This window comes from Rhinoderma darwinii, chromosome 4 (assembly GCF_050947455.1).
Source record: "Rhinoderma darwinii isolate aRhiDar2 chromosome 4, aRhiDar2.hap1, whole genome shotgun sequence".
In the NCBI taxonomy this organism is placed as follows: domain Eukaryota; kingdom Metazoa; phylum Chordata; class Amphibia; order Anura; family Rhinodermatidae; genus Rhinoderma; species Rhinoderma darwinii.
The window spans coordinates 383,673,081-383,690,182 of record NC_134690.1 but is presented as its reverse complement, the minus strand read 5'-3'; the positions used below and the strand labels follow the sequence as shown (position 1 = coordinate 383,690,182).

General features: G+C 43.2%; 1 protein-coding gene and 1 long non-coding RNA gene across 3 annotated transcripts in view; one reads left to right on the top strand and one right to left on the bottom strand.

The window, feature by feature from the left end:
• Nucleotides 1-9,934: 9,934 nt before the first annotated feature.
• On the top strand, nucleotides 9,935-12,305 carry LOC142761392 (uncharacterized). The gene is made up of 3 exons (XR_012883626.1): nucleotides 9,935-10,013; nucleotides 10,711-10,852; nucleotides 12,085-12,305. It is a non-coding gene; the product is annotated as an uncharacterized LOC142761392 (long non-coding RNA).
• A 2,945-nt stretch (nucleotides 12,306-15,250) lies between these two features.
• The window catches only part of THADA (THADA armadillo repeat containing), a 479,325-nt gene continuing 477,473 nt past the window's right edge, over nucleotides 15,251-17,102 (bottom strand). For both annotated transcript variants that reach the window (XM_075863236.1, XM_075863235.1), the window contains exon 38: nucleotides 15,251-15,738. In XM_075863236.1, coding sequence (XP_075719351.1) covers nucleotides 15,430-15,738 — 309 coding nt within the window. In that variant the 3' untranslated portion in view covers nucleotides 15,251-15,429. The remainder of the gene's footprint in view (nucleotides 15,739-17,102) is intronic.

Below are 17,102 nucleotides of genomic sequence, written 5' to 3'. Positions count from 1 at the left end.
AGACAGTGCTATATAGCCCCGCCTATAGACAATGTCACACCCCATTTGTAGATAGCGCCCCCACCTCCCCCTTGTAGATAGTGCCATACAGCCCCCCTGTAGATATCGCCATAAAGCCCCCACTGTATATAGTGCCACACAGCCCCCTCCCTTGTATACAGTGCCACACAGCCCCCCTTAGTCGAAAGTGCAGCACACACCCCCCTTAGTAGAAAGTGCCACACACAGACCCCTGTAGATTGCACCACACTCAGCCCCCTGTAGATAGAGCCACAGCCCTCCCCCTTGTAAATAGGGCCATACAGTTCCCCCATGTGTATAGTGCCACACAGCTCCCTCTTGTGTATAGTGCCACACAGCCCCCTTTGTGTATAGTGCCACACAACCCCCCCCTTGTGTATAGTGCCACACAGCCCTCCCCCCCCCTTGTGTATAGTGCCACAAGGCAATGGCGCATCCGAGAAAGTTGTATCAGCCAGGGAGATGTCACTCAAACATGGAAAGGTGGGTTTAGAGGCAGGACTATGTGACTCTTCAGGATAGCGGCACCACCCCATGACCCTCTAATGAGTAATTAGCATATAGTATGCGCCGTTTTAAAAGTGGATTTTAAGGATTTTGCTGCATCTGAAAAAAACATACAAGGGAATGTTTGGAAATATTGTCAGATCATGTATTACCGCATGGAGGCGGTTCAAGGGGGTTAAAACTACCTGACAGATTCCCATTAAATATACAATGAATTGAGAACAATTCCATCTGCCCTGCAATTTTGTTATTATAAATATATCCTATATAACTACAGATCCAGAACCAAGCTCTGACATACATACAGTACCACAACCAAGTTCAGTACATAAATACAGTGCTAGAACCAAGCTAAGTACATATATATACAGCACCAGAACCAAGCTCAGTACATAAATACAGCACTAGAACCAAGCTCTGACATATATACAGCACCAGAACAAAGCTCAGTACATAAATACAGCACTAGAACCAAGTACTGACATATATACAGCACCAGAACAAAACTCAGTACATATATACAGCACCAGAACCAAGCTCACTATACAGCACTAGAACCAAGCTCTGACATATATACAGCACAAGAACAAAGCTCAGTACATATATACAGCACTAGAACCAAGCCCATACATATATACAGCACCAGAACCAACCTCAGTACATAAATACAGCACCAGAACCAACCTCAGTACATAAATACAGCACTACAACCAAGCTCAGTACATATATACAGCACCAGAACAAAACTCATTACATATATATACAGCACCAAAACCAATCTCATACGTATGTACAGCACCAGAACCAACCTCAGTACTTACAGCATCAGAACCAAGATCAGTACATATATACAACACCAGAAGAAATACAGCTGAAATTTAGTGCAACCCCTGCCGTATAGGTTTGTACGGCGTAAAACTACAGCTACCAGCATGGCCCAAACAATGGTAAGGATATGCTGGGAGATGCGGTTTCACAAAAAAAAAAATCATACCACCATCATCTCGCTGCGGGTCACACAGTGACTACAATACTGATTAGAGGCAGAATAAACATTTACATTAAGTGACTCACCGGTGACGTCTCAGATTCTAGTTCTTTTCTTCTCCCTCCGGTCCAGACATCTGGGATTTCTACCGGCCATGACCCATTTCTGCAGTTTTCCGCTCAGATGTCTTCAGCTTCTCACTTTTAAAACATTTCTGCACCTATAAACAAAGCTAAAATTCTCCACACCTCTAAATATAATAAAGCACCATACACTGCACCTCTAACTATAATAGCACCATACACTGTATCCCTGATTATAATAGTACCATACACTGTCACACACAAACACACACACACACACCGTGCCCCCTGTAGATAGTGCCCCTATAGCCCCCTGTAGATAGTGCCCCTATAGCCCCCTGTAGATAGTGACCCGCATAGAGCCTCTGTACATAGTGACCTAAATAGAAGCCGCTGTAGATAGTGTCCTACATAGAAGCCCCTGTAAAGGTCCAGCTCTGAGTTTGTTATCTCTAAGGTAATCCCCGTGGAAGCGAATGGGACACATGAGCGCACCATAAACCGCCCCTATCACCACCCGTCTCCCCCTCACCCTCCCCAACTTATCCGTCTCGGAGCGACGAATCCAGAACTCTACCCTCTCGTCCAGCAGCACTACATCCTTAACCAACAAACCATCCGGCTGTGTCCCACAAGGGGACACAAACTCCCCCACCCAAAGCACACCAAAAAAAGCCCACGAAAAAGCCAATCTAAACAAGACGCACTTATACGCTGAAGTACAAACAACATCCACTGCCAACCCAACCGTTCCAACAAGGCAAACAACACCGGGCGATGTCTATCAGGCACCACCCGCCCCCTTCTAAACCCCTCAGTGCCTGGCTAACAAGAAAATCCTTTGTGGCGTCCCGCTGGCCCCACAATTTACAAACGAAAGCCTGGGCCGCCACAAAGCGATTAACCTTCACGAACGACCAACCCGCAGCCGACACATGACCCAAAAATGCCAGCAAGGCAACCACCCTATCACTGTCAGTATCTACCCCATTCAAAGCACTCAACCAAGCCTCCAATTCACGCCACGCCGCCTTGTGTCCATGTCCCCGGAGCCAAAGAAGAATGGATCAGCCGATTCTCTCCCCGCAGGCCAGATCCCACAAGTGTGGAGGACAGGAGAGACCTGTCACCTCAGCTTCCGGGGCGAATAGCCAGAACCGATCTCACTGTAAGCGAGAAAGAGAATCAGCATTAATTGACAGGCATATCAGGACTAAATGCTGTAACAAACAGACAACAGGAGGAGATGGTGCTGAAACATTGTTAATTGCCATCACCACCCCATGTTGTCACAATGTAAAAGTACCTTCTTATTTCTAAAACCTTCCCCCATATTGTTAGCGCCACTACAATAGGGAACAATTCTAATAGGGCAAGGTTACGCATTAAACCCTCCTCAACCCAGGCTGGAGGCCACTGAACTGCACACCACTAACCTCTGCAATATGCCCCAAACACCACGCTCCCCGATGTGTCTGTGAATAAGTTCCGGTCAAAGTTCTCCACGACTGGCGACATGATAAGCGACCGACCATTGTAGTGACGAAGGAACTCTGACCACACCCCCCAAATTATCACGATGTTCGTGTGACAAGCGAACAAAATAATGAGAAGCCCTCGCCGTTGCCCTCGCCAACAAAAAACCCGGCCCATTCGCATAACTCGACATACAAAATTAAGGTTCCCCAGGAGAGATTGCAGATCAAGCACCGTAACCTTCCGCAAATGGCACGCCCTGTCCACCAATAATTTCAAGTCTTCAAACTTCTCCGGGGGGGGGGGGGGAGCCGGCATTCCATGCGCTCCAAATCAATGGTGATTCCCAGGAATACCAAAATAGACAGAGGGTTTTCTCAGGTTCAAGCGGCACCCTGAATCGCCTAGCCTATGCTGGGGACCCCGCCAGACCAACGCAAAGGAAATCGTCAAAGTAATGAATGAGCGAGGCAACTCCAGCCACCTCACAAATCACCCATTCCAGGAAGGCTTCAATGTAGGCGTGTGAAATTGAGCAGCCTATGCCGGAAAGGCATCTATCCACAAAGTACGCCCTCTCCCAATAACAGCCCAACAGCCGAATACTCTTGGGATGTACTGGAAGCATACAAAATGCTGATTCCACATACATTTTTGCCATAAGTGCCCCCCTCCCATACTGCCGCACCCAATCGACCGCCGCGTCAAAGGAGGTATACACCACGGAACAGCGAGTCGGATCAATCCCATCATTTACAGAAGCCCACCTTGGATGTGATTGGAAATTAACAAATCAGAAAAGGGGGGGAAACAAATGGGCCCGCCATTCTACCAAGCCCCACATCCTTTCTCAGCTTCTTTAGACACCACCAACAAGAAATCATGGGCGGACTTCAAATTACGCAGTGAAAAGAACAGCGTGTGGAGGGGACAGAATAGGGAAACCGTCACGAGAACCCAACTCTAATAAACGTGCCCTCACCGTATCCGAGTACCTATTTAGATAGGAAAGCATCTCTACCAGTCTCACCGGCGTCACCCCCATGGCCAATTGAGCTGACCCCTTTCCCTCCTTAAAATATTGGGACGATCCATGCGATGTCCCTCTGCAGACAGAGCAGGAATACTTGAACTTGCACCCCAAACTTACACTGTCCCTCATTGAACTGCCAACAAAGACCGGTTTTACTGCCTGCAGTTCCTCCCGACTGTCATCCCACCCCATGCTGTCCATACTGGCTGGAACCCCCTGGAAAAAACTCCCTGCCAAAACACATCGGGGCCCTTAGCCATAAGCCAATATCCTTCTGATCCCACCGTATACTTGGACGGACCGCCATTCGTTGTCTAAACCGCTCATCATACCTGAGCCAAGTCATCCCGCTATAAACCCTGTAAGCCTCCTCTATGGCGTTCATGTAGAAAAAAAGCCCAAACAATTGTCTGGGGCTTTCTCTCCGTTAACGCTTGCCAAGATCGCGAATGCTTTCTAGAGAATTGGAGAAAGTTTGAGGTATAAGCTTGTACCTCCTCTTTTCTTCCTCCTCCTTACTCTCTGCCCGTTTTGGTTTGTTCAAATTAAATTTTTCTTAGGGAAGAAGTGAAAAGATCTCGACGTATGCGTCCTTACAGATCTCTTCTTTTACCTTGGGATTCAAATGAGCAACAAGGGAGCCTTCAAAACACACATACACTTCCCCCTTTGCCCTGTCAACCAAACAGACCCGATCGACTTCAGTATCTTTGTCGTCTGTACAGACACCGCCACCCCGGACTCACGATCCCCGAAGCACTCACTACCGACCTATCTCCCACGAACGGGAACGACAGGCCTGTAGCTGCTGGCCACGCAGCAACAGGTGATGGCCCCCTGCTACGCCAGCGTGCTCGCAACGCGACGGCAACTCCCGCATGCTGCCCAACAAGTCGAGAACACCCTCACTATCCTCATGACCCGCACTACTGACCCCAGACTCCCTAACCACACCAGGGACACCCACCCAACCCCTGGATCCTAAATATAGCGGGAATTGAATAAAGAAAAGACAAGGACTCACTGGGCTGCAGAGGAGCTGTGATCCCACCAGCCGGAAGAACAGGATCATCTAGTCATCCGTCCTGTAGTTCATCATCGTCCTCAGAGTCGACCGGAGCTTGCGTCACAAAGCCAGAAGACGAACCTGAAGGGCAGCTCCTGACACCCTCCACCTGTGCTCAAACCACAACTGATGCCGGAGCACGCACAGTCCGTCGTCTCTCCACTGCAGAGCCAGTGGAGCACCGCCCACTGCCGTTGCCCCGCACGACCATCTACTGCGGTCGACGGGAAGTCCTGGAGCCGCCTTCACGCAAACAGACCGGCTGCCTGACCAGAGCATCGCCCAGCTGGCCCACCGCAGATCCTGTTGAGAGTAATCTTGGGCCAGAGGGTGTCCCCAGCTCATGTGCACTGGACCCCCTGCCCTCGCTGGATCCGGCCGGGAAGCGGTACTCCTGTCAGACTGTGGCCTGAAGGAGAGGGCCCAAAACCCCGGCCTACAGGATCCCATGAGGGGCACCCTACCCTGTGCCAGATCCAGAGAGTAGTGTCCAGGCTCAAACCGGACGGCGGCCGCATCCCCCTGGACCGCCGCGGACACACTGTTTGAGGATCGTGGTCCTGCGATCCCCCTCCCTGGTCTCACTCCCCTGTATGCCCTCAGCTAAGGGCGCGGGTTCACTAGGCCGGTCCACCTACCAGACCGGCAAGCTGAGCTCTAAGCCAATACGAACCCCAGCTTGCCAGCTAGCCTGCTCCAGCAGCTGATTAACGTCCAACATCCTGTGGGGGCTGATGGAAATGTGGGAAGGCCTGGTGCAGGAGCAAGCAGTTAACACAACTACTATGTGTGCTCCTTCTGGTTAGACTGGCGCGAAAACCAGAGCGCCGTCTAATCACCGCCTTGTATCCCTCCTCCCCTTCCTATTTCCCCTGTCATGCGGCCTCTCCCTATGCCTGTGGCATGGCCGTTCTTTAAAGTGAATGTCCCATGTATTAAAATGGGTATTCCCATTTCAGACATTTATGGCATATTCACAGGATATGCCATAAATGTCCTATAGATGCAGGTACCACTTCAGAAGCCTGCACCAATCTCTAGAACGGGGCCCCCTCGCCCACTGACTTATGAAGTGGTTGGCAGTACGGAAACAGCTGAGCTTACTGGATGCTGTTTCTGTAACTCCCATAGAAGTACATTTTTACATAGCGCCCAAGTTCCAAGAAACAGCTGATCTCGCTGTGCTATGCTGTTTTCATAACTCCTATTCACTTCTATAGGAGTTACAGAAATAGTTGAATCTCAGCGATCTCGGCTGTTTTCGCTCTTCGCGCCACCTTGTATGTCAGTGGCCGGACAGCAGTAAAAGCAAGATAAAGTAGGACGTGGATGAAGGAGCCCCATTCTAGAGAAATGCCAAAAATGTCCAAGATGGGAAAACCTCTTTAATCTTATTTTCATTAATTAGATGTAAGTCTAGAAGAGAAAAAAAAATTCCTCTTTTTTTAAAATGTTGTAGCGATTTATTTTTTATTTTAAACTTCCCCTGGAGGTGGCCATATTGGACAAACCCTTCCTGTATTGTTTATGTATTCAGTAGATCAGGGTGTTGTTGGTTTATGGATTTATCAATGGGGGTTAATTGACAAAGAAATGTCATAAACTAGTCGTCTCCAGGAAGTTATGGACTACAGCCTTTCCCCCAGAGAACAGAGTGGGACCGTGGAGCTGCATACAGTTTTAGCTATATGTATAGTGTTACTATCCTGCCATCTAGACCTCTATTGCCATTTATTGAGATGACTCTGCTCATACTGTCCAAGTCTATATAGCAAAGCTAACAAGTGAGTTACAAAAAACAGGAAGTGTCAAACCTATTATGGCTGCTCTACCAGCCAGTGTGATAACTGCAATATTACAAAAAATGTTGAGGTGGATAGTCATAAAAAAAAAAAAAAAAGGTTTAAAAATATATATTATTTAAATTAGGTTTTAATTGGAAACATAAATAATTTGTACATAAAAACATAAGTATTGTACACTGTTTTGTAGCAGTTGTCAGACATTCTTGTAAATGTCTTCCCAGTCTGAAAAAAAGTTATTTCTTAGTTATTCACATATTAGGTTTAACCCCTTAAGGCCTTATGTACACGAGCGTTGCGCACCTCGGACGTGAAACACGACAGTTTTTCACGGCCGAGGTGCGTCCGTGCTCGGCGCTGCGGGACGCGATGTCTCGCATACCCCAAAGATGCGAGTCTATGGAGGGATGCGTGATGTGTGAAAAGATAGGACATGTCCTATTTTCCACGGACCATTCACACGGTCCGTTAAAACAACGGCTGTGTGAACGGGCACATTCAATTAGATAGGTCCTCTGGACGGCCGCTGTTTCAACGGACGTTTAACACGCTCGTGTGAATAAGGCCTATAGACGTGGGTAATTCTGACCTTCAAGACGCAGGTCGTTTTTTCAGTTTTAGCCTTATTGCATTCCAATAGGGATAACTTTTTTTTTCTTTTTCTGATGTTGCTAGGTGAGGTCTTGTTATTGCAATTTGGGGTGTATTTTAATTATCCAATTACTGAACACCTTAAATGAAAATGAAATAGTATGGGTTGTAACTAAAACTGTATATTAATTGTGTTTTAATTGTGTTTTACAGCCGACACTCAGGACTAACTGCCAGGAGCAGCGATCACGCTGTTCCTGGATGTTTAACCCCTCAAATGCTGCCGTCAATTGCGACCGCAGAATCTGAGGCGTTGAAAAGAGGGGGGGGGCGGCCCCCTCCGACAGCTCATCGCCCCCCCCCCTCCCGCAACGAGATCAGAGGGTGACGATGGCTGTTATCGCAGCCCAGGGGCCTGTGGCTTAACAGATGCCTGTAAAAATTACGATATACTGCAATGCATTAGTATTGCAGTATATTGTACCAGCGATCTAACAATCGGTGGTTCAAGCCCCCGAGGGGGACTAATAAAATGTGTAAAAAGAAGTGATATAACGTTTTTAGTAGTGTAAAAAAATAAAAAAAAGTAAAAAAAAAACCCTTTTCCCATTTTTCCTCTAAAGTAATGTAAAAAAATAAAACAAGTAAACAAAATTGGTATTGCTGCGTCCGTAAAAGTCTGAACTATTACAAAATAGTGTTATTTAATATGCACGGTGAAGGCTGTAAAAAAAAAAAAATTATAAACAGCCCAAATCTCAGTTTTTTGGTCACCTTAGCTCCCCAGAAAAAATTTAATAAAAAGTGATCAAAAAGTCATATGTAACAACAAATGGTGCCAATAAAAACTACAGCTCGTCCCGCAAAAAATAAGCCCTCCCACCGCTCAATGCACGGAAAAATAAAAAAGTTACAGCTCTCAGAATGTGGTAAAACAAAACTATTATTTTTTTAACAAAAAGTTTTTTTAAAGTAGTAAAATATAAAAAAATCTATATAAATTTGATATCACCGTAATCTTATTGAGCCACAGAATAAAGTTAAGTTGTTGTTTTTACCACACGATGAAAGGCGTAAAAACGGAACCCAAAAACTAATGGAGTAATCGCAGTTTTTCCCAATCTCAGCCCGCAAATAATTTATTTTCAGTTTCCGAGTATATTATATGGTATTTTAAATTGTACCAATAGAAACTGCAACTCCTCCCGCAAAATATAAGCCCTAACACCGCTCTATTGACGGAAAAATAAAGACGTTATGTCTCTTGGAATGCGGGAAGTGAAAAATGAAAAATCAAAAAATGGCTCGGACCTTAAGTGGTTAATTCAAAATAATCGTGTTAATTATTTTTCGTGCACATGGTTAAACGTCGGCGGGATGGCGGCTGTCATTCACGGCCGTCAGACACTCCCCCGTGAATGTGATTGTGTGGGGAAATGTATAGTTTTTGCACTGAAGTGCTGCCATCCAGTGATGTATATTTACGGAGCAGGAAGGGAATGGGTTATGCGCGTAAAGTAATAAAAAGACTCCAGCGCAAATTAGTTAAAAAAAAAAAGGAAGACTTGGGAACTGAGGATCAACTGAGGACTGTAGATATTGCCACATCCCCTTGGTATTTGTAGCCAAGTCAGAGATAACTTGGCTTCCTCAGAAAGTGAACCCAGGATTTATGTATCTATGCATCTGCCTGGGATGAAGAACTTCTGTGTATAGTACTGCCAAACTTGTTGGTGCTATATAAATAACGGGTAATAAATAATATTAATTAGTACAGTGGGAAGTAGTAATAGTAATGTTAGAAAACATGTGAGTGATTATGCTTTCAGATCTTAGGGTACATACAGAGGTCCAATACAGCAAGCGCTACCAGGCTTAGTGTACATAACGTTTCATGTGACTCTTCAGAATAAGCTGTCATATGTGTGTACATGAGGAATAACACTATTTCCGGCCATTATATGACTCGTATATGCCATTTTTAGCCGTTTTTTCCTCTGTAGGCTCTCTTTCTAATTCTCAATTGTCGCTGAGCTAGTGGGCAATTTCATATATAGATGCTGTACCTACATGGATGACATTATACAGCAGTAATGAGCAGTATAGCTGAGAATCCAACACTAGTGTGATATAAAACACTTATCAGCAGCTGCTTCACGTCTGTATGTGCCTGTGTCTCCCACTCATCTCCTGCTCCCCTATCCATAGACTTGTATGGGCAATGTCTCTGGCTCTGCTCCTGCTCCCTCCTCCTGATTCCCCCTCCCTACTCCAGAGACGTCAGTATGCAGGCAGTAAAGACACGCCCACACTTCTTGCAGTCTGCGTCCTCTGCTCTGTAACTAGAGATTGATTTTGCTTGACAAAAGGAGGTGGACAGCAGATTACAGAAAGGGGCAGTAACTTCACATAGAATTTGCATGGATAAGACAATAACATTTTAACAGTAAGTAAATGACACAGTTGTTCTAGATCAGTTATACTATTAAATTAGCATAAGTTGTATGAAAAGTTAGTGTTCATTTAAAGTGTAACTATCATGTTCTATCTTAATATGGCTAGAATTCTATGCTGATTAATTTCATTATATCTTGATCGGAGTTGGAGCTCATATAGAGCTCCAAGTCCCCTGCTTCTATTTACTATTTATAAGCAACTGGCTGCAACCACCACTAAAAGGAGCTAAATGAAGACAGATTTATTATTAAAGCGTACCTAACTTTTCAGAATAAGCTGTCATATGTGTGTATATAAGGAATAAAATTATTTCTGGCCATTATATGACTTGTTGCATTTTTTATTTTTTTGCAGTTTTCCCCTCTGCAAGCAATATTTCTAGTTCTATTTTTAGTTTTCGCTGAGCGAGTGAATGAAGCCTAAGGCCTCATGCACGCTGACACAGCTGTGTGCATGGTCCGTGATTATGGCGTGGATGGGCCGTGGAGTGTAATCTGCGGGCCGTCCGCAATCACGGACTGTGCACACACAAGATATGCATTGTTTTGAGCCTGCCCCGCAATTGCGGACCGTATAATGACATGTCCTATTTTTTTGCGGTCCGGGCTTCGAGCAATGCACTGAGCGTTGTTGTTTCTACCCATGTTCGTTTAGCAAATGGTCCATTAGTTGTATCCTGTTCGCAGTGTTCCCGTATCCTGTATCCGTATCCAGTAATTGTTTGTTCCTGAGCGAAGTCTAGTGTTGGAGTCTAGTTCATCCTCTGTGCCAAGTGTCATCTGTGCAAGGAGTCTGCTACGCCACGTGTCTGTCAGAATTTCTATACAGGTACTCTAGTTCTAAAGACTTTCATTGACTGTAGTTTGGAAAGCTGCTACTCCGCTACGGCGGAGCGGCCTAGTGAGTTTCCATACCTCCAGAGCCGTGACATGGACGCCTCGGTAGAACCCGACGGACCCTGTTATACGTTACTGAGGTGCATCCGGCGCCACTGGTATCTATCATGCAACGGTTCTAGCACTGCGTGGTGGCTTCCGTTATAAACAGTAGCCATGACGCAGATGTGCAGAAACCCTTTCAGATTTCATTTTCTAACTCAAAATGCAGCATTTTTCTCTGTGCTGCGTTTTATACATAAAAAAATGACTGTGATATATATATATATATATATATATATAATCACACAAAAAATGGCGACAGCACACTGCGAACACTTATGTCACCTAAACTGCTAAATATAAATAAATATGCATTAGTGCTAAATCTACTTGCAATAGGGAGGTTCTTAGTGCACGTTTTTGATCAAAAAGTATTTGCCCACCAGACACGACAAGGCGACCTCCATAGGTGGGGACCTACGCTGCACATACATCCAGAGCTGGGACTAAGCCTACATATGTATCTGGGGATGGAAGGAACCAGCATTAAACAAATTAAAATCACCCAGGGCAGAATGGGAGGAGTGCAAGAACAAAAAATGGAGGCAGTCATATATATATATATACATTGCCATTCTGATCTGCCTGCTAAAAAATAAATGCCATCAATGGTTTCCCAAGAGATATCAAGATCTACAGTAACTCATTATCAAAATTCAACCCCCACCCGCAGGGCAGCCAAGTATTCCTGCTGAACTATGAGGAAAATAATATGAATATTTCATAATTTATTTTTTTCCCCCTAAAAACATTCTCTCTTTCTGGTTCTGGTTTAATGAGCTCTGTGCCTGACACGTAAACAATGGTTAAAAAAAAAATTAAACTCTAATCCAAAAGACTTTGGTTTTTATTAAAACAATGTATGAAAAATGTCAAGTACACGTTCAGCAAAAAAAATAAATGCATGATTCATTCCAGTCATTTAAAACCAGTTACAGTCAATATATGTGGAATTGATCCTCCGACTGTTTCCCACCTCATCATTGTGTGGCTTTTTTGTGTATTTTACTTTGTTGAAATAAAAGTTGGAGCGAGATTTCATCCTACGCATTGCAATATGCGAAAAGTATAAAGGAGGGGAGGAATATCTTAGCCTTAAAATTATTTCTTCTTGCTTTGTAGGTCAGTGTCTGTGGTATCGTGAAGAATGGTTTCAATAGGTGAAAAATATGTAACACTGCTGTGTGGACATAACGGAGATGACTCATTATATAATGACTCGTTATATAATCCTTGGATTTGATTCAGAGATAGTGAAATGGATAAATGTTTTGTTACAGAACAGGAAACCGTTGTTTAAATGGTGTAAATTAAAAAAAAAGCTGCACTTATTTACTTCAATTGTTGCACATGTTATCAGGCACTATGGACCTTAAGCCGGCCATACACATTAAATGTTTGCTGGCTGAACCCGCTGATTTTGGCAAGACCGTCTGACCATCTAATGTGTATGGCGGCGTTCCCACTCTCCCCCAGTGGCAGATGTCAGGGCTTAATAGGATGACGCTAATACACTGCAATGCATACCGTAAGTATCGCAGTGTATTGTTCAAGCGATCAAATTATTATTCATTTTTGTTTTAAATTTGTTAAATACGTTTTTAGGAGTATAAGGAAAAAAAATTATGAAAGTTAAAAAAACAAAAACCTTTTCCCATTTCCCCACTAAAAGTAATGTAAACAATAAAAATAAACATAATTGGTATTGACGCGTAATATTTAAACCGGAGCAGTCAGATATTTATGCTGCAGCATAAATAATTTACAGACACGCTGATTTCAGCGTGCTGTCACTTATAAGTTAAAGGGGTTTTCCCATGAAGGACATTTATGACATATCCACAGGTTAGGACATAAATGTCACATAGATGCGGGTCCCACCTCTGGGACTCACACCTATGTCTAGAACGGGACCCCCTAATCCCCGTTCTAGCTCTTTCTGCTCACGCTGCCTCCCGACCTCTTACTGATTACATGGTCGAGAGTTACGGAAACAGCGTAACTCGCTGTTCTACGCTGTTTCCGTAAATTCTATAGAACTGAATAGTAGTTACGGAAACAGTGTAGCTTGCATGCTACACTGCTTCCGTAACTGCCATTTATCACTATGGGAGTTACGGAAACAGCGTAGCTCAGCGAGTTAGGCTGTTTCCGTAACTCCCGACCATGTAATCAGTAAGAGGTCGGGAGGCAGCGTGAGCACAAAGAGCTAGAACGGGGATTAGGGGGTCCCGTTCTAGACATAGGTGCGGGTCTCAGAGGTGGGACCCGCATCTATCTGACATTTATGACATGTCCTGTGGATATGTCAAATTTCCTTCATGGGAAAACCCCTTTATTGTTAAGCAGTTATTGAGTATTTAGATAGTACACTTGCCACATGGTCATTGCTCCAATATGTGTCCAAGCATATTAATTTATTCATGCCCCCCCCCCCTCCAGCTGCTGATTGACAGTTTATTCCCTATTACTGTGCATAAGAAGAAAAGTGTCAATCAGCAGGGGGAGCATGAATATAATTGGACTCATACTTGCGGCCCTGATCGTGCGCCACAAGTATAAGTTGTAGATTCTACTAAACTACAGAACATTAAGTAATAAGAGACAGCACAATGAAACCAGCGTGTCAGTCACTTCTTTGTGCTGCTCTCGGACGAGGCAGCATGAATATCTGACTGATCCACTTTAGCCTGCAGGGTGAACCGCTTAGAAAAAAAAGGCCAGAATTGATGGTTTTTAAAATCTTACCTCCCAAAAAATGCAATAAAGTGTTTAAAAAGTCATAAGTACCCCAAAATGGTACCAATAAAAACGTAAGCTCGTCCCGTAAAAAAAAAAAAAAAAGTGGTATTGCTGGAATCGTATTGACTCGCAAAATAAAGTTAACATGTCATTTTTACCACTTGATAAATGCTGTCGAAAGAAAACCCAAAACATCAGTGGAGGAATTTGTGCTTTTTTTTACCATTCCACCTCACAAAATTATTTTTAAAACTTTCCCAGTACATTATATGGTACAAATAAATGGTGCCATTAAAAACGGCAACTTGTACTGTTACAAAAAACAAGCCCTCACGTGGCTACGTCGATGGAAAAAGAAAAAAGTTATGGCTTTTGGAAGACCGAGAAGAATAAACAAAAATAAAAGAAACGAAAAACGTCTGCGGCGGGAATGGGTTCAAAATGAAAGCTGATCCCCAATTGGTTACAATGGGCAACAAAAATAGTTTTTCTGTTAGACAGTTTTACTAAATTAGGCCCAATATCGAAAAGGGAGCGTCACAAAAACTGGTGGTTTTATATAGTGTGAATTGTGCTTGAGATTTCCAGGGTTAGCCTCTAAATGGAGCGCTGTGGCCCCTTTATTCAGAGAATCAACAGGCTTCCTTACTCCTGTCTCATCGAATGTGTCTATATGATATGACCGAGGACCATCGTACATATGTATCCCAGACTGTGCACCAACAGTAATTACAAAAAAAACAGCTGCCATAGTTATTCATAACACCTACTCCATAATACATCATAATACATATACCCTTATATTGAGGTTATTGGCAGAAGACCTTCTCTTATGAAAACACGCCTAAAACTATTGGGGTGCCACTTATTTTTGTTATAAAATAAGTAAGAACTACAAAAACCATAACCCGAACTTCAGAATGTTGATTCTTGATAGAACTTTAAACTCCATGTTGTTTTTTTTCATAGAACGCGTCCCTCACCGCCAAAATATTTTCGAACATAAGATTGACCACAGGTGTCTGACACCAGGCAGTACAGAATATACAAAACTATTTCCTCCCTGGTGTAACTCTAGTAGGGTGAACTCCCGTTCATGCACGTTCACATTATATAAGCAGGGACAGTGAGAGACGTACGGCCTTTAAAGCTTATTTCTGGCATTGAGCTGTGTCTAATTTGGGACCCTATTAAGACATACAATGCATGGCAGGCCAAGACTCTGCTGAGAATTTTGGAAGACGTTTGCTGGAACTGAACAGAGAGGCTGAATTCCAAATTCTAGTTTGTTCTATTTGCGTAAATATCCTCCTGCAATTTACAATCATTCTATTAGATGGGGAGGTAAATCTTTTGCATCTGCTTCTCGACATCCTGTTTTTCACCATGATCTTTTCAAGGAACAAACTGTGTTGCAACTCATATTTCATGCTCTGCTCATGGCTCCTCCTTAGTGGTTGATAAAACACATGTAGCTCTCTAGATTTATAGTCGCTGCAGAAGTAAACAGGCCGCAACTGAAATATCAAACACTTTGACAACGATGTATAATGAAAGCTGAACTATTTTATTTGCAAAACTTTGGTAAAATAAGTGGTGGCAACAAAACATTGCGACAACAAATGTAAAAAAGTTTTAAAAACTCAAAGCTATTCTTGACCCTTAGGCTCCAGGGGCACTACATGGAACCAGTGTTTAGCAGGTTGTCCATCTCCTGATTCAAGTCTACTTTTTATTAATAAGTTCCAGTATCTGAATACAGTTTTCCGTCCTTTCTTTATGAATCAGTAATCTGGTATATTCGGTAGTTTTCAGGAACCCTGGAGTGGGTGGTAAACCATGGAGACTGCGCTGTATTTTCTCCGATAGTTCATATGCTGCCTGGGAAATCTGAAGCAGCTTTGTGTCCTGGGGTTGTAGACAGAGGGGAGTTGAGGTTATGAGCTCCTTGAGGTGTTTCGAAAGTAGTCTGACATACACAAGCTTCTCAGCCCAAAAGTTGGCTTCACCTTTCTCGAAGAGATCATCTTCCACCTGTGAAGACGTTAGAAGAACATATGGTTAGTGTGTGATCTTGGCTTACAGTTATCTATATTCCGCACAATATACAGCCATGTTTATCGTTGTGACGGAAAGAGCATTCTAATTTATGGACATTCTAGATTTTACAGTCATCCGAGAAAGCAGATGGGCCCTGCTGTATTCTAACAGACCTTCATAAGCAATGTGGAGGACAGGAGCCCACCTGAAGACATTCCTGGAAGAGCTAGCTGTCATTGGGGTGTACTTCCCATTACGTGTGAGTTAGACAGGTTTATTTATCTAGGCATGATGTACTGTACCTAACGACAGGTCCAGACTAAACTTTATTTTATTTGCACAAGCAGTTATGTATAAACCGCGAGGCAAACTATTTTTGCTCTGAAATAACTTTATTTAGACTGCAGCATGGAAATGGATTTTTGGTTGATGCCCTATAAATTTCTCATGTTGATACTTCATATTGCAATTTGCAAAAATATAGTTCATAAAATTGTAAAAATTGAAGAAGCTTGTCACAATGATATAACATAGATTTCCATCCGAGTTTCTAAGGTTTAACTCACTCGGTACAGACCTCAGTTTCTTTGGCAAAGTGAGAACATTTTTATATTGTAATGAGCAATTACAATATGTAAATACGGTCCAGGCTTCGTTGGTAACATCCTGGAAACTCACTACCTATGCTGTAGGTCCACGTTATCACCAGTGGTAGCGCCGATGAGCTCTCATGAACTGGACATGGCATCTATTAAAATTATTAAGCCATCTGTGCATTATGGCTCTCCCAGTTGTAGTTTTTCCATCATTGAATTTTAAGAGCCGTAACTTTATTTTTTCCATCGACATAGCCATGTGGGAAACGGGAAAAAATCTTTGTGGGGTGGAATTGTTTTTGGGGTTTCGTTTTTAGCGCGTTCACCTTGCAGTAAAAATGATAAGATGTTAACTTTATTCTGCGGGTCAATACCATTATGGTGATACCAAATTTCTATAGTTTATTTTATATCTTACAACTTTTTTTTTAAAATAATTTGATTTGTGTCGCTATATTCTGAGAGATATAACTTTTCTATCTTTCCGTTGATTAAGCACTGAGTGCTTGTTTTTTGCGGGACAAGATGTAGTTTTTATTGGTGTTATTTTGGGGTACATGCAACTTTTTGATCACTTTTTATTCCTTTTTTTTTTTGGGGAAGCGAGGTGACCAAAAAACAGCAATGATTGCCCTGTGAATTTTTTCCTACGGTGTTAAAGAATGTGATAATTTAATAGTTTGACTTTTATGGACGCGGTGATACCAATTACGTCTACTTTTTTTTTTGCTTACATAATTTTGGGTAAAAAACCTTTTTTTT